The following is a 15,312-nucleotide window of genomic DNA, read 5'->3' on the forward strand; positions in this document are numbered from 1 at the left end:
TCTATCAATAAATTTCACCAATTAAAAGAATTATTATACTTTCTATCGAAGTAAATTAAATTTTAAACCAACCAAAAATTACAAAAAAGTATGATTCCAACCAAACCAATAATCAAATCCTAGTCTTATCTAAAATAAAATAAAAATAAAAATAAAAACAATCAAATCCTAGTCAGCACTTCTTTTTTTTTTTTTTTTTTTTTGCTGAATTAGTCAGCACTTAAAAATGGAAACCAAAGTCCATCTGCATGGGCTCCACATCCAATTTTTTCCACACGGCATGCGCTTATAAAAGTAAAAAAAAAACCTACAAGCGAGAAACAGCCAGAAACTCTTCCTAAGCTGACCAATTCAATTCCCCCTGTAACACAAAACATAGAGCTCTGCCGGAAATGGCAGCCTCTCCAAGCAAAACCCACCTCTCCCTCTTCACTTTCTTCTCCTTCTTCCTCATCATTCAAGCAAGATTGATTCTGAACCGTTCTGATCTAAAAGCCCTATCCATAATCCAAAAAGACTTGGGTCTCAACTGTCAACATTACCACTCTACCAAACCATGCAACACCCCTGGTGTCATTTGTGAGAGGAGACTCTCAGACAACCACACCTATGAGCTCAGAGTGACCAGACTTGTCTTTAAGTCCCAAAAGCTCGCCGGGTTTCTGTCCCCATCAATCGGACGACTTTCTGAGCTCAGAGAGCTCTCTTTGTCTGAAAACCAGCTAGTTGACCAAGTACCATCCCAGATAGTTGACTGCCGGAAACTTGAAATTCTCAGCCTCCAAAACAATAAGTTTTCTGGGGATATTCCATCTGAATTATCCTCACTTATTCGCCTTCGAGTTCTTGACCTTGCTTCCAACAAATTCTCTGGGGACTTGAGTTTCTTGAAATATTTTCCCAACTTGGAAAATCTGTCTCTCGCAGACAATCTCTTTACTGGGAAAATTCCTGCTTCTATTCGTTCTTTTCGGAATCTTCGGTTTTTTAACATCTCAGGAAATGAATTCCTTGAAGGTTCAATGCCAATGATAAACCGGGGTGAATACTCAGAATCTGATGTTCCCAAACGATACATGTTGGCTGAGAGTCCAACTAAAAGCAGCAATCATTCTACAAATATAACTAAAAGCAGCAATCATTCCACTTCATCTGCTCCAGCTCCTTCTCCGTCAGCATCACATCCCCATCACAAAAACAACAAAAGGAAGCTAGCTGGTTGGATACTTGGATTCCTGGCTGGAGCATTAGCCGGAAGTATATCAGGGTTCATCTTTTCTTTGATATTTAAGTTGCTGTTGGCTGTTGTAAGGGGTAGAGTGAAAGACGCAGGTCCAGCAATCTTTAGTCCTTTGATCAAAAAGGCAGAGGACCTAGCTTTCTTGGAGAAAGAAGATGGCCTATCTTCATTGGAACTCATAGGAAGAGGTGGGTGTGGAGAAGTTTACAAGGCTGAACTTCCAAATAGCAATGGGAAATTGATTGCCATAAAGAAGATAGTTCAGCCTCCAAAGGATGCAGCAGAATTGACTGAGGAAGATAGTAAGCTTCTGAACAAGAAAATGCGCCAAATTAAATCTGAGATTAATACTGTGGGCCAAATTAGGCACCGCAATCTTCTTCCTCTATTAGCCCATGTGAGTCGGCCTGATTGTCATTACCTCGTGTATGAGTTCATGAAGAATGGTAGTTTACAAGACATTTTGAATGATGTTTCAAACGGGACTAAAGAGTTGGACTGGTTTGCTCGTCACAAGATTGCACTAGGAGTGGCAGCAGGGCTTGAATATCTTCACTTCCACCACAGCCCACGTATAATTCATCGAGATCTCAAGCCTGCAAACGTACTTTTGGATGATGACATGGAGGCTCGAATTGCCGATTTTGGGCTTGCCAAAGCAATGCCTGATGCTAATACGCACATCTCAACTTCCAATGTGGCAGGAACTGTGGGTTATATATCACCAGAATACCACCAAACTCTGAAGTTCACAGACAAGTGTGATATCTACAGTTTTGGGGTGTTGCTAGGGGTTTTGGTGATGGGAAAGCTCCCATCTGATCAGTTTTTCCAAGAGACACAGGAGATGAGCTTGGTGAAATGGTTGAGGAATGTGATGACATCAGATAATCCTAGACAAGCAATTGATTCAAGGCTCATGGGAAATGGATTTGAGGAGCAAATGCTCTTAGTTTTGAAGATTGCTTGCTTTTGTACACTAGATGACCCGAAGCAAAGGCCTAATAGTAAGGACGTTAGGTGCATGCTTTCTCAGATCAAGCAATAAGTATGCAAGGGTAGGTCTGAGGATGACCGAGAATAATGATGCCATGTGACAAGTGTTATGTTTAATTAGATTAATTATATTTCCAATGCATCTTTCTGTGTTAAATGATTGTACCTTTTTCAGCATGTTGATTTACACAATGTAAACCAAAATGATAGTATGTCAAAAATGTAGCATAAATAGCATATGCTGCTTTAAGTTATTAATATAATGGCTCATAAAGTAAAGGAAGATATTTAAGTTTATATATAGAATGAAGTGCAATGTTTAATATTTATTTCTTATTAACAGTTTAAATAATGAGCACTTCATGTTCAAATTTTAAGCCAGACTATAAAGTGCAACTATGATAAATGTTGGTTATGAGAAAAATTCCGTGCGCACAATCAGGTTTAAGCCAGACTTAAGCAAAAAGAAACTACTGTTTTAATGGAGACATAGAGAGAACTACAGGGGTCAAGATAAATCCTTATACAGGTCTTCAGCAGAAATTATATCAACTAGACAGATTATCTAAGGGGCATTCTATTCTAACTTCCAACTAGAAGCCTCTTACTCCAGAAAAATTAGATTAGAAGTGTGTTTGTGCAAACTCTAAAATACACTATTCCAGATTCTTGTTTCACTCCGAAAAAAAAAAAAAAAAAAAAAAAAAAAAAAAAAATCAATTAGCATGTTGTAGTCCAAAATTAAGCAAATGCCCTAGGACAGTTGAGTTGAATGTTTTCCCAATCCTAAAATCACTCGGAGACAGTAAAAGGAAATGTCTTTTTCACTAGGCATTCAGGGAAGGCACTAATATTCATTCCAGAAGAATTTTATAGATTTCAATAAAATGAAAGTTCCATGTAAGTGCTCTGCTCTGCCTTTAGTTTTTCCTTCATTGGAAAAGACTGAAGTCCTTTCTAATGCAACCAATCAAGTTTCACATTACTTTCTGCTTTTCAGTCTTTTCAGTTTTCCCCTTTTCTTTCAGGAAAGTCTGGTTCATTATTCCGTCATTATCTCAAAGGCTGATTGTTTGTACACGCATCGTTGCACACGCGGCACACAAATTATTTTTTGAACTGAAATTAGTAAAGGAAGGCCTAGCTTTTACTCCTTGTGACAGTTTTTTAATAACTTACATGGATGAAAGCATACATTACCAGAGAAGACCAGATAAAACAAAACATAAGTCAACACTTTAACTCAAAGAGGATGACTAGTCCACCAACATTGTGTGAACAAAACAAAAAGAACATTACTTTTATCAGGAGAGCAGATGGTAGAAACTGACCTGAAGGTTCATTGAACTAACCAAAAAAAAACACATGAAGATTCAACAACAAGAAGCAAACCTTAGCCCCAAGACTTTGGGGTCAGGTATGTATCCTCAACAAACTCATAAGGGTCAGTGTTTTCCTTTTCGCCACCTAAGGATTCACTTGTGGAAAATAAATAAGTTTTCAGCCCAGCAGACTCGAAAGAAATATGGACCAAGTCAACTTACCCCTCATTCAATTTCCCGAAGGAGTAAAACATCATGCCTAACAATTTGAACAGTGACTTCTACACCCATTGTTAGGGTACACTCACTTTATTTCGAAGTAACTAGAAGTAGAATAATACTAGGCCCATGAATGATATCTTACTTGTCTAACTTACAAAGCTTCAAGGATCATTTATACATATAAATTAGCTGGCATCGCAAATTCATTTTATACTAAGAATCTTAATAAACAATATGAAGCGCACTCCTATCTTAATCAAGCTTACTGAGAAGTAAGAAGGTCCACACCATAAACTGTGTTGATGGATAATGAATCAATGTGGACTCAACCTTCAATTAAAGTTCTCCATCTTGTTGCCATGTAACAGACAAAGTACATCAGGTGCCCTATTTGGTACTGAAGAATTACATTTTACTCTCATATTGCATTTTCTCTTTTACAAAGTCACATGTTATAATCTCTACTATCTGAACGGGTTAGAAAGCACCCAAAGAAAACGAAACCTAAAAGCAACTGCGGAAGAATCCTTTCCAAATGAGACGCTTCGATTTTACTAGCACCCTCTGCTTCAGCAATTGTAGCAGCACGCTGCACGGCCTCTGCAAATCAAGGCAAATGGTTTTGTCAGAAATGTCATAACATCAAAATGCAAACTCAACTATAAAATCTTAAGAAACCAAGCGCTAAGCTTTCATTTTAGATTGATGAACCTGTAATGAAGATTCGGAGAAGTTCACAACTCAGCTTTATTGCCTTCCCATTAGCTGCATCAAGAAACACGAATGTAAAACAAAGAACAAGCTCTACTTTCAAAGAAAATGAGAAAACTTCATCAACAGAATGAAGTAACAATACAAGATACCAGATGTTTGGCGATTCTTCTTTGAAGTTCCAGCTCCAACCTGCACCAATCAAACAGTCCAATTGCACAAGTTATAGAATGTATTTTATTTTATCTATTACACACTTCAAATTAAAGATAGCAAGACCTTTATACTAACAATACTCCTCTCTAACACACCAAAATAATGACTAGTTTATATTTATCGCCAGACCATGTGCATTCTGTCTCATTTTCACAACCATTTGGTTTGGCTTTAACACAATTTTTTTTCCCTCAATGTATTATATATATTAAATCCATAATATTCATTTCAATTTTTATCCCTCAAATTTGATTCAAAATTCAGATTCTATTTCATAAAGCAGACATGAGTATGGCTATTACAAATTTTATTACATGAGTCTTATAAAATGACATATCAACTTTTAGTTTTTTTTATTTTAAAGTAATTCAGAAATTGATTCGTTACGTGATTATCACGTTTATTGTCACTGTCACGTTAGTTTGTAACCCTCTTATAATAAAATTGGAAGTAGTTTTAGCATTTTTGTGAACAGTAGTAGTACCAAAAATGCTAGTTCATGAGTAAGTATGAAATTGATAACTTTAGATTTTTCCGAGCACAAAATTGTAATTTAAAAAAAAAATATAAGGAACGAAAATCAAAGTTAATCAAGATCAGCAACGCCGAGCTAGTAAACATGAGTGAATTCCCACTTTCATTGTTAAGCCAAACTATTATTTTAATTCTGAAAATTCAATTTCATATCTAAACTTTTGAAAATGGCTTAATACTTTAATGTCACCCGTGTCTTTACTTCTCATCAAAATTAACCATCATAATCATACAAGTCGAGTAGTAATTCCTTCAAACTCTTTGATCCAACTACAAAATTGAATCACTTCGTTTTACAGAAATCAATTAACTTCTTAAAAGAGTAAGGTATCCATTTTTTGAAAAGAAAAAAAATAAGTAGGAAGAAGCGACCAGAGTGGTTTTTTTATTTAGGCGTTATCATGGTAACATCAGACCTATAACCTATTAGGTTCGGGTTTGCAAGCAAGGTAACTAGTAAATCATAACTGTTATTACAACCCCACAAGGCACTAGTGGCCATTGAGCTAGGATGTGGGGTTTTTCCCAAGTGCGTTCTATTGTGGAATTCAAATTTGAAACCTCCACCCTTCAAACCACTTGGAAATAATCCCAATAACCACTAGACCGCCACTTTTGCTAATTAAAAGAGAAAGGTATCAGTAATATTGAATCATTGTTATTTAATTTAGAGTAATTGACACGTTCAAGACGAAATTAAACTGATAATTTATAAGAATTGATATTCATCCTAATTGATATGTTATAGTTTCAAATAGATATTTATACCGCTCTTCTCTGACTTATTAGTATGATAAAAGGGATTCAAATTCATATTCCCCTTATTTAGAGAATCAAACAATATTATTGAACAAAAAAAACTCTTGATTCATGCCACATATTGTGGATTCGGAATTAACATGCATTAGTGTATAAAACTAAAACTAATATATTCATTAGTGTTATAAGGCATACCCTATATATAAGGCACCGTTTGGTAAAGTTGTTAAACAACTCATTTTTAGTTTTTAAACAACATTACACACTTTTTCACACATTTTTTCACCCACACGTATTTCAAAAAACTACAAACAACATTACTCAGAGACGAACTAGTAAGGGGCAAAGGGGGGCCATTGCCCCCCCCCCCCCCCAAATTTTTTTTTTTTAAATAGTAATAGTATACACATTTAATGAATAGTTTAACAATTCAGCCCAAAATAATTATTTTTGGCCCATGAAAATGATAAAACCCAACTGGCAAACAACTATACTACAACATCTGTGTTACTGGGTTGGCTGTTTCTTACTCTTTCTTCTTAAATCCAAGCTATTTTTTTTATGAGTGTTAAGATTGGCTATTTGAATTTTCATGAAAAACATATGACTATTTTTGCTATAAAAATAATAATAAAAAAAGAAAGATAGATGAATACAAATTACAAACCAAGTTAATGTACTTGTTGTGAGTGCGAGTGGGGTGCGTGGGTGGCCATTAATCAGTGTGTGGGTTGGGATGGCAGGTGTGTTTGGCTATTAATTTTTAACTTAAAATATTTAATTTTTTTTTTCACTTACTACTTACTAGTTGGTTGTTTACTAGTAAATTAGTTTAATTTTATGTGGGGTATTATAGAATTGAATAGTTGTGTTAATAAATTGGTGCTAATGTGTAGTGTACAATCATTAGTATTACAAATTTTATTTTATAAATTCATGTATGATTAATCTAAAGAAAATAAGGATTGAAAGGGAGGTTGTTGCAAAGTTTAGTACAAAATCAACTATAGTTGATTTTATTATTTAAAAGAATGTTGAATTCTATTTTTAAATTATTAATTTAAAATGTATTAATAAACGGTTATTTTGTTTCTCCTCTTTTTTGTTGATATTTTCTTAACATTAAATATATGCTAATTTGTATTTTAAAGAATTTTTTTATTGAGGTTTTGACCTCCCCTTAAATTTTGATCCTAGTTTCGTCCCTGGCAATACTCAAACCCGTCTACCAAACAGCTCTAAGTCGTCCGAAATGGTAGAAAATTAGCAACCTAGTGATTGGCTGGTGGAAGTCTCTCACTTTATGTCGCTATCAAGACTTAAATTATTATATGATCCGACGGCCCACAATACCCTAAAGCCTTGTCTTAGTTTTTGTTGACTTGACTTGCGGTAAACCCCCGACCCCGAGTGTTGAGTCTGTTGACTGGAGATTTCTCAGCAGCTTCATTTCATTTTGTTAATTCACCCAATTAACAAAAAGAAAATTTTCATTCTTTATTCTTCGATGAGAGAGTCATTAATTTAAAATATTGGGCGTGCTGGATGGTCTTAGACCCCTCAGAAAAATAGTAAACAAAGAAAGCTTAAATGAAATACTATGATTTATATATATATATATATATATATATAAAAGCTTTTTTGAGAAATATTACTCATACGAAGCCAAGTACACATAAATTGAAAATAAAACATGACTTTAATTTACGTTTTTTTTTTCTTCTCTTCGAATTTAACTAGAAAAGTATACGCATTTTCAATTTACATATTTTTCTTTTCATATGAGTAAATTGAAAAACTTACTTGAGACTTTTCTGAAAAGTTTTTCTGAGAAGTATTTTCAACTTATGTATTCTTCTCTTAATGCGAGTAAAAATAAATAAATAAATAATACTATGATTGATTAAAACAATGAGACAATGAGTGCAAGGCACTTTTTTTTTTTTTTTTTGGTGATTAATAGAAATGGACCATTTCCTAATTAAAATTCATTTTTTGTGAATATAAAAAAGTGTGTTGATATCACTTTATTAAAATTTAAGTCAAAATTGAGAAAATTCTAATACTACATAATTTAAAAATCAGTCATTTGCTTTGAAACCGATAATATTGGTTATTTTAATTGAAAGAAAAAAAAAAAGAATAAACTTAATCTTATATGGTATAACTATGAAGTTTAATTGATCTCATTCGAGGAAGCATACTTGAGTTCCTTGGACAGCATGATCATCTTCTAATCTCCTATCACTTGCTAGATAGTAAAAATAGATCAAGATTCTATCCATTTCTTCCAATATGAAGAAAGCTTATTGAAATTTAACTTTCATGAATTCAAAAAGGTAAATAATGTCACATTGTTCAAATTTTTATTACGTAAAAAAAAAAAGAGGATAATAATTATTTTTGAATGACATTTTATTATATTTACTCTAAAATTTGTAAACTACTAAATCTTTACTATAAATTAGACTCTCTCCATTTCAAAAGAAACGAAGAATATCATTTTTTTTCATAAAATCTAATTTTGCATTTATAAAGAAACATTATTGCAATATTGAAAAAATCAATTAAACTGTCTAATTTATATTTTATTGTTTAATTCTTTTGGCCCTCTTACATATATAAGAGGAGCCCGAGCAGAGGCCATTCACTCTGTTATTTATTTCCAAATAACTTAAAGGGACAATTTTTAACACCATATGATGTTAACAAAAATATCAAAATTTGACTCTATCAATAAATTTCACCAATTAAAAAAATTATTATACTTTCTATCGAAGCACATTAAATTTTAAACCAAGCAAAAAGAACAAAAAAGTATGATCCCAACCAAACCAATAATCAAATCCTAGTTTTATCCAAAAAAAAAAAAAATTTAAATCAAATCCTCGTCAACACGTGAAAAATGGAAACCATAGTCCATCTGCATGGGCTCCACATCCAAATTTTTCCACACGGAGGGCGTTTATAAAAGTCAAAAACTGCAAACGAGTAATAGCCAAAAACTCTTCCTAAGCTGACCAATTCAAATCTCCCTGTAACACAAAACATAGAGATCTGCCGGAAATGGCAGCCTCTCCAAGCAAAGCCCACCTCTCCCTCTTCACTTTCCTCTCCTTCTTCCTAATAATTCAAGCAAGATTGATTCTGAATCGTTCTGATCTCAAAGCCCTCTCCATAATCCAAAAAGACTTGGGTCTTAACTGTCAACATTATCTCTCTACCAAACCATGCAACTCCCCTGGTGTCATTTGTGAGAGGAGACTCTCAGACAACCACACCTATGAGCTCAGAGTGACCAGACTCGTCTTTAAGTCCCAAAAGCTCGCCGGATTTCTGTCCCCGTCAATCGGACAGCTTTCTGAGCTCAAAGAGCTCTCTCTGTCTGAAAACCAGCTAGTTGACCAAGTACCATCCCAGATAGTTGACTGCCGGAAACTTGAAATTCTCAGCCTCCAAAACAATAAGTTTTCTGGGGATATTCCATCTGAATTATCCTCACTTATTCGCCTTCGAGTTCTTGATCTTGCTTCCAATAAATTCTCTGGGGACTTGAGTTTCATGAAATATTTTCCCAACTTGGAAAATCTGTCTCTTGCAGACAATCTCTTTACTGGGAAAATTCCTGCTTCTATTCGTTCTTTTCGTAATCTCCGGTTTTTTAACATCTCAGGAAATGAATTCCTTGAAGGTTCAATGCCAATGATAAACCGGGGTGAATACTCAGAATCTGATGTTCCCAAACGATACATGTTGGCTGAGAGTCCAACTAAAAGCAGCAATAATTCTACAAATGCATCAGCTTCAAGTCATAAAGCTTCCATTTCATCTGCTCCAGCTCCTTCCCCATCAGCATCACCTCACCATCACAAAAACAACAAGAGGAAGCTAGCTGGTTGGATACTTGGATTCCTGGCTGGAGCGTTAGCCGGAAGTATATCAGGGTTCATCTTTTCTTTGATATTTAAGTTGCTGTTGGCTGTTGTAAGGGGTAGAGTGAAAGACGCAGGTCCAGCAATCTTTAGTCCTTTGATCAAAAAGGCAGAGGACTTAGCTTTCTTGGAGAAAGAAGATGGCCTAGCTTCATTTGAACTCATAGGAAAAGGTGGGTGTGGAGAAGTTTACAAGGCTGAACTTCCAAATAGCAATGGGAAAATGATTGCCATAAAGAAGATAGTCCAGCCTCCAAAGGATGCAGCAGAATTGACTGACGAAGACAGTAAGCTTCTGAACAAGAAAATGCGCCAAATTCGATCTGAGATTAATACTGTGGGTCAAATTAGGCACCGCAATCTTCTTCCTCTATTAGCCCATGTGAGTCGGCCTGATTGCCATTACCTCGTGTATGAGTTCATGAAGAATGGTAGTTTACAAAACATTTTGGAGGAAGTTTCAAATGGGACTAAAGAGTTGGACTGGTTTGCTCGTCACAAGATTGCACTAGGAGTGGCAGCAGGGCTTGAATATCTTCACTTCAACCACAGCCCACGTATAATTCATCGAGATCTCAAGCCTGCAAATATACTTTTGGACGATGACATGGAAGCTCGAATTGCCGATTTTGGGCTTGCCAAAGCAATGCCTGATGCTAACACGCACATCTCAACTTCCAATGTGGCAGGAACTGTGGGTTATATATCACCAGAATACCACCAAACTCTGAAGTTCACAGACAAGTGTGATATCTACAGTTTTGGGGTGATGCTAGGGGTTTTGGTAATGGGAAGGCTCCCATCTGATCAGTTTTTCCAGGAGACACAGGAGATGAGCTTGGTGAAATGGTTGAGGAATGTGATGACATCAGATAATCCTAGACAAGCAATTGATTCAAGGCTCATGGGAAATGGATTTGAGGAGCAAATGCTCTTAGTTTTGAAGATTGCTTGCTTTTGTACACTAGATGACCCGAAGCAAAGGCCTAATAGTAAGGACGTTAGGTGCATGCTTTCTCAGATCAAGCAATAAGTATGCAAGGGTAGGTCTGAGGATGACCGAGAATAATGCTGCCATTTGACAAATGTTATGTTTAATTAGATCAATTATATTTCCAATGCATCTTTCTGTTTAAATGATTGTACCTTTTTTCAGCATGTTGATTTACACAATGTAAACCAAAATGATAGTATGTCAAAAATGTAGTATAAATAGCATATGCTGCTTTAGGCTATAAATATAGTGGCTCATAAAGTAAAGGAAAATATTTAAGTTTATATATAGAATGAAGTGCAATGTTTAATATTTATTTCTTATTAACAGTTTAAATAATGAGCACTTCATGTTCAAATTTTAAGCCAGACTATCAATGTGCAACTATGATAAATGTTGGTTATGAGAAAAATTCCATGTGCACAATCAGGTTTAAGCCAGACTTAAACAAAAAGAAACTACTGTTTTAATGGAGACATAGAGAGAACTACAGGGGTCAAGATAAATCCTTACACTGGTCTTCAGCAGAAATTATATCAACTAGACAGATTATCTAAGGGGCATTCTATTATAACTTCCAACCAGAAGCCTCTTACTCCAGAAAAGTCAGATTAGAAGTGTGTTTGTGCAAACTCTAAAATACACTATTCCAGATTCTTTTTTCACTCCGAAAAAAAAGCAATTAGCATGTTGTAGTCCAAAATTATGCACATGCCCTAGGACAGTTGTGTTGAATGTTTTCCCAATCCTAAAATCACTCGGAGAGAGTACAAGGTAACGTCTTCTTCACTAGGCATTAAGGGAAGGCTATAATATTCATTCCAGAAGAATTTTATAGATTTCAATAAAATGAAAGTTCCATGTAAATGCTCTGCTTTTAGTTTTTCCTCCATTGGAAAAGACTGAAGTGCTTTCTAAGGCAACCAATCAAGTTTCACATTACTTTCTGCTTTTCAGTCTTTTCCCCTTTCCTTTCAGGAAAGTCTGGTTCATTATTCCGTCATTATCTCAAAGGCTGATTGTTAGTACACACATCACTGCACACACGGTACACAAATTAGTTTTTGAACTGAAATCATGACTTCAAGACACAATTTCAATGCAAATTAGAATTGTGTGTACTTTGGGTGTAATAGAAACTGCCCTTTCTCAATAATGGGAAGAATAATCTAAGCACTACAAATACCAGTAAAGGAAGGCCTAGCTTTTACTCCTTGTGACAGTTTTAATAAATTACATGGATGTAAGCAGACATTACTAGAGAAGAACAGATAAACAAAACATAAGTCAACACTTCAATTCAAAGAGGATGACTAGTCCACCAACATCGTGTGAACAAAACAAAAAGAACATTTCTTTTATCAGGAGAGCAGATGGTAGAAACTGACCTGAAGGTTCACTGGCCTAACCAAAGAAAAAACACATGAAGATTCAACAACAAGAAGCAAGCCTTAGCCCCAAAACTTTGGGGTCAGGTATGTATCCTCAACAAACTAATAAGGGTCAGTGTTTTCCTTTTCGCCACCTAAGGATTCACTTGCGGAAAATAAACAAGTTTTCAGCCCAGCAGACTTGAAAGAAATATGGACCAAGCCAACTTACCCCTCATTCAGTTTCCTGAAGGAGTTTAAACATCATGCCTAACACTTTGATCAGTGACTTCTACATCCATTGTTAGGGTACACTCAATTTATTTTGAAGTAACTAGAAGTAGAATAATACTAGGCCCATGAATGATATCTTAGCTGTCTAACTTACAAGTTACGAAGCTTCAAGGATCATTTATATATATAAATTAGCTGGCATCACAAATTCATTTTATACTAAGGATCTTAATAAACAATATGAAGCGCACTACTATCTTAATCAAGCTTACTGAGAAGTAAGAAGGTCCAGACCATAAACCGTGTTGATGGATAATGAATCAATGTGGACTAAACCTTCAATTACAGTTCTCCATCTTATTGCCATGTAACAGACAAAGTACATCAGGTGCCCTATTTGGTACTGAAGAATTACATTTTACTCTCACATTATATTTTCTCTTTTACAAAGTCACATGTTATAATCTCTACTATCTGAACAGGTTAGAAAGCACCCAAAAAAAACAAAACCCATATGAATATATCCCCTGGATTACCTTAAAAGTCCAGAAGTAACTGCGGAAGAATCCTCTCCAAATGAGTTGCTTCGATTTTACTAGCACCCTCTGCTTCAGCAATTGTAGCAGCACGCTGCACGGCCTCTGCAAATCAAGGCAAATAGTTTTGTCAGAAATGTCATAACATCAAAATGCAAACTCAACTATAAAATCTTAAGGAACCAAGCACTAAGCTTTCATATTAGATTGATGAACCTGTAATGAAGATTCGGAGAAGTTCACAACTCAGCTTTATTGCTTTCCCATTAGCTGCATCAAGAAAAGTTATAAATAGAAAAGAACATCATCTAAAATTTGAACAAGCTCTTCTAAAGAACATGAGAAAACTCCATCAATAGAATGAAGTAACGACGAGAAATACCAGATGTTTGGCGATTCTTCTTTGAGGTTCCAGCTCCTACCTGCACCAATCAAAAAGACCAATCGCACAATTCACCAGTCAATCAAGTGATTCCACTGAAGAACATAAGTGAAAAATTATAGAATGTAATTTTATTTTAATTATTAGATGCTTCAAATTAAAGAAGATAGTTTACACTTAGCAATATACCATTAATGATCTGTAACTTGACTCATTCTCACAAATCACAACCAATTGGTTCGGCTTTAAAACAATTTTTTTTTTTTTCAAATTTATTCTAAAATATTCATTTCATCCCTTAAGTTTGGTCCAAATTCGATTTCTATCAATTGTGGTTAGGAATCATATACAATGAAATGCTGATGTGGCATATGTAAAGCTAAGGCGATAAGTAAATTAGTGTTCGCGGCAAAAGAGATGCTGCAACTATTACAAATTTTACTACATAAGCATTACAAACTGCCGAATCAACTTTAAAATACGAAATAATAATAATGACAACAACAATAATAAAATAAAAGTAATTCAAAAGGTTATTTATTATGTCATGGATGTGGCACCAATCATATTGATCGTCACGTCGATACGTAATCTTTTTTAAGTAAAAATTTGGAAGCAACTTTAGCATTACATAAGTAGGTACGAAATTGATAACTTTTAGATTTTTCAAGGACAAGATCATAATTTTTAAAAATTTAGGGAACGAAAATCAAAAACCAAAATCAAGTTTCAGAACAAACAAACAAAATGAATTTCAGCCAAAAAAAAAGCCGTAAACCTAAAATGCAAATTGAACAATTAGCATACCTCGCAGTCCAAAGCATCAGCGACGTCGTTTCGTTCTCGCTCTGAAAATGAAAACACCAAAAAAAAAAAAAAACGAAGAAGTTGGAAAATGATTTCCCGAACAGAAATTGAAGAAGGTAATGAATTTGAAGAGAGAAAGGAGATTTCTCAAACCGAGGGCTCTTCTGGTCCAAACGAGCTTGAAAATAGCGTGAATCAGATCCTGAAACGTACACAGAAATTCTTAAAAAAACGAAGAAAAGTAGAGGAAATGAAATGATAGGGGGAATTGGAATTTCTTAGGGATTTGGAGAGTACAGGATCGAAGGTGTTGTTTTCGTCTTCCATTGAGAGAGAGAGAGAGGGAAATTGTGTATTTCTATTCTGTGTTTGTTTTGGATTTTTAATTCCAATTCTCTCGCGCGCGCAAACTATATTGTGGTGGTGAATAAAAGGGGATGAAGTGAGTTAAGAAAATGTAGTGTCATTTAGATTGTGGGGAATTGGAGGAACCAAATGGCCCCTATAGCTCAGTGGTAGAGCGTCAGTCTTGTAAACTGAAGGTCTGTAGTTCGATCCTGCATGGGGGCAGCATTTCTTTTTGTTTTCCAACTTGCATTCCATTTTTTTTTTGTTTCTGTTTTTGTTTTTCCCTTTTCACTTTTCCTTTTGTAAATCAATTGAGATCTAATGCAACACCTGCACCCGAATGAATGATGGATAAGTGATACCTAAGTCAATGTCCCTAATCCAACTAACATTAAGATTAAATCAATTAAAGACTTCATAGTATTTGTCATATGGGTACCTCCAAAGTCCCAAACTAGTACAGCTGTACAGGCATAACCCAATTTTGTCATAGTTATACCAAACTATCCTGGACAATAACAACACAAGCAACGTTAGATGTTTGAGTGAGAATTATGGCCCGTTTGGTTCCACTTTTTCAGCCCAAAACGGGCGTTTTCAAAAAAGCCAGAAACGGTTCTGCGTTTGGTAAGTTGAAAACGCAACTTTTTTATAAAAGTTGCGTTTTGAACTTTTAGAAATACTGAAGACAAAACGCGCTTATCAAATG

The 15,312-nt window shown here is 35.0% G+C and overlaps 3 protein-coding genes and 1 non-coding gene across 6 annotated transcripts; 3 read left to right on the forward strand and 1 right to left on the reverse strand.

Moving 5' to 3' along the window:
- Positions 1–323: 323 nt before the first annotated feature.
- LOC126702985 (leucine-rich repeat receptor-like serine/threonine/tyrosine-protein kinase SOBIR1) lies at positions 324–11,242 on the forward strand. Its single transcript, XM_050401867.1, has 2 exons — positions 324–419; positions 9,094–11,242. Exons 1-2 carry the CDS (start codon positions 393–395, stop codon positions 10,963–10,965), a joined length of 1,899 nt encoding a protein of 632 aa, XP_050257824.1. The 5' UTR covers positions 324–392; the 3' UTR covers positions 10,966–11,242.
- LOC126702986 (leucine-rich repeat receptor-like serine/threonine/tyrosine-protein kinase SOBIR1) lies at positions 393–2,565 on the forward strand. Its single transcript, XM_050401868.1, has one exon. The coding sequence runs from the start codon at positions 393–395 to the stop codon at positions 2,286–2,288; it is 1,896 nt and encodes a 631-aa protein (XP_050257825.1). The 3' UTR covers positions 2,289–2,565.
- Positions 4,130–14,695, reverse strand: LOC126702989 (protein MHF2 homolog). Of its 3 annotated transcripts, XM_050401871.1 has the most exons (8): positions 14,553–14,693; positions 14,409–14,457; positions 14,256–14,296; positions 13,449–13,488; positions 13,283–13,336; positions 13,067–13,171; positions 4,644–4,683; positions 4,501–4,545 (listed from the first exon to the last, which is right to left on the reverse strand). In XM_050401871.1, the coding sequence occupies exons 1-6, from the start codon at positions 14,580–14,582 to the stop codon at positions 13,068–13,070; spliced, it is 318 nt and encodes a 105-aa protein (XP_050257828.1). In that variant the 5' UTR covers positions 14,583–14,693; the 3' UTR covers positions 4,501–4,545; positions 4,644–4,683; position 13,067. The 3 variants fall into 3 exon arrangements, with proteins under 3 accessions (XP_050257826.1, XP_050257828.1, XP_050257827.1); XM_050401870.1 differs by lacking the exons at positions 4,501–4,545; positions 4,644–4,683 and adding an exon at positions 11,476–11,963; XM_050401869.1 differs by lacking the exons at positions 13,067–13,171; positions 13,283–13,336; positions 13,449–13,488 and adding an exon at positions 4,130–4,380 and having other exon boundaries at positions 4,492–4,545; positions 14,553–14,695.
- Positions 14,696–14,753: 58 nt separating this feature from the next.
- TRNAT-UGU (transfer RNA threonine (anticodon UGU)) lies at positions 14,754–14,825 on the forward strand. Its single transcript has one exon. It is a non-coding gene; the product is annotated as a tRNA-Thr (tRNA).
- The last annotated feature ends 487 nt before the right edge of the window (positions 14,826–15,312 follow it).

The sequence above is a fragment of the Quercus robur genome, chromosome 10 (assembly GCF_932294415.1).
Source record: "Quercus robur chromosome 10, dhQueRobu3.1, whole genome shotgun sequence".
Lineage (NCBI taxonomy): Eukaryota > Viridiplantae > Streptophyta > Magnoliopsida > Fagales > Fagaceae > Quercus > Quercus robur.

Coding starts and splice junctions, on each gene's coding strand:
- LOC126702985 (XM_050401867.1), top strand. CDS start 393: ATGGCAGCCTCTCCAAGCAAAACCCAC. Junction 420..9,093: donor CCTCTCCAAGCAAAACCCAC/CTCTCCCTCTTC, acceptor AGCAAAGCCCAC/CTCTCCCTCTTCACTTTCCT.
- LOC126702989 (XM_050401869.1), bottom strand. CDS start 14,582: ATGGAAGACGAAAACAACACCTTCGATCCT. Junction 14,297..14,408: donor TTGGACCAGAAGAGCCCTCG/GTTTGAGAAATC, acceptor TTTCATTTTCAG/AGCGAGAACGAAACGACGTC. Junction 4,546..4,643: donor GAAGAATCGCCAAACATCTG/GTATCTTGTATT, acceptor TTCTTGATGCAG/CTAATGGGAAGGCAATAAAG.
- LOC126702986 (XM_050401868.1), top strand. CDS start 393: ATGGCAGCCTCTCCAAGCAAAACCCACCTCTCCCTCTTCACTTTCTTC.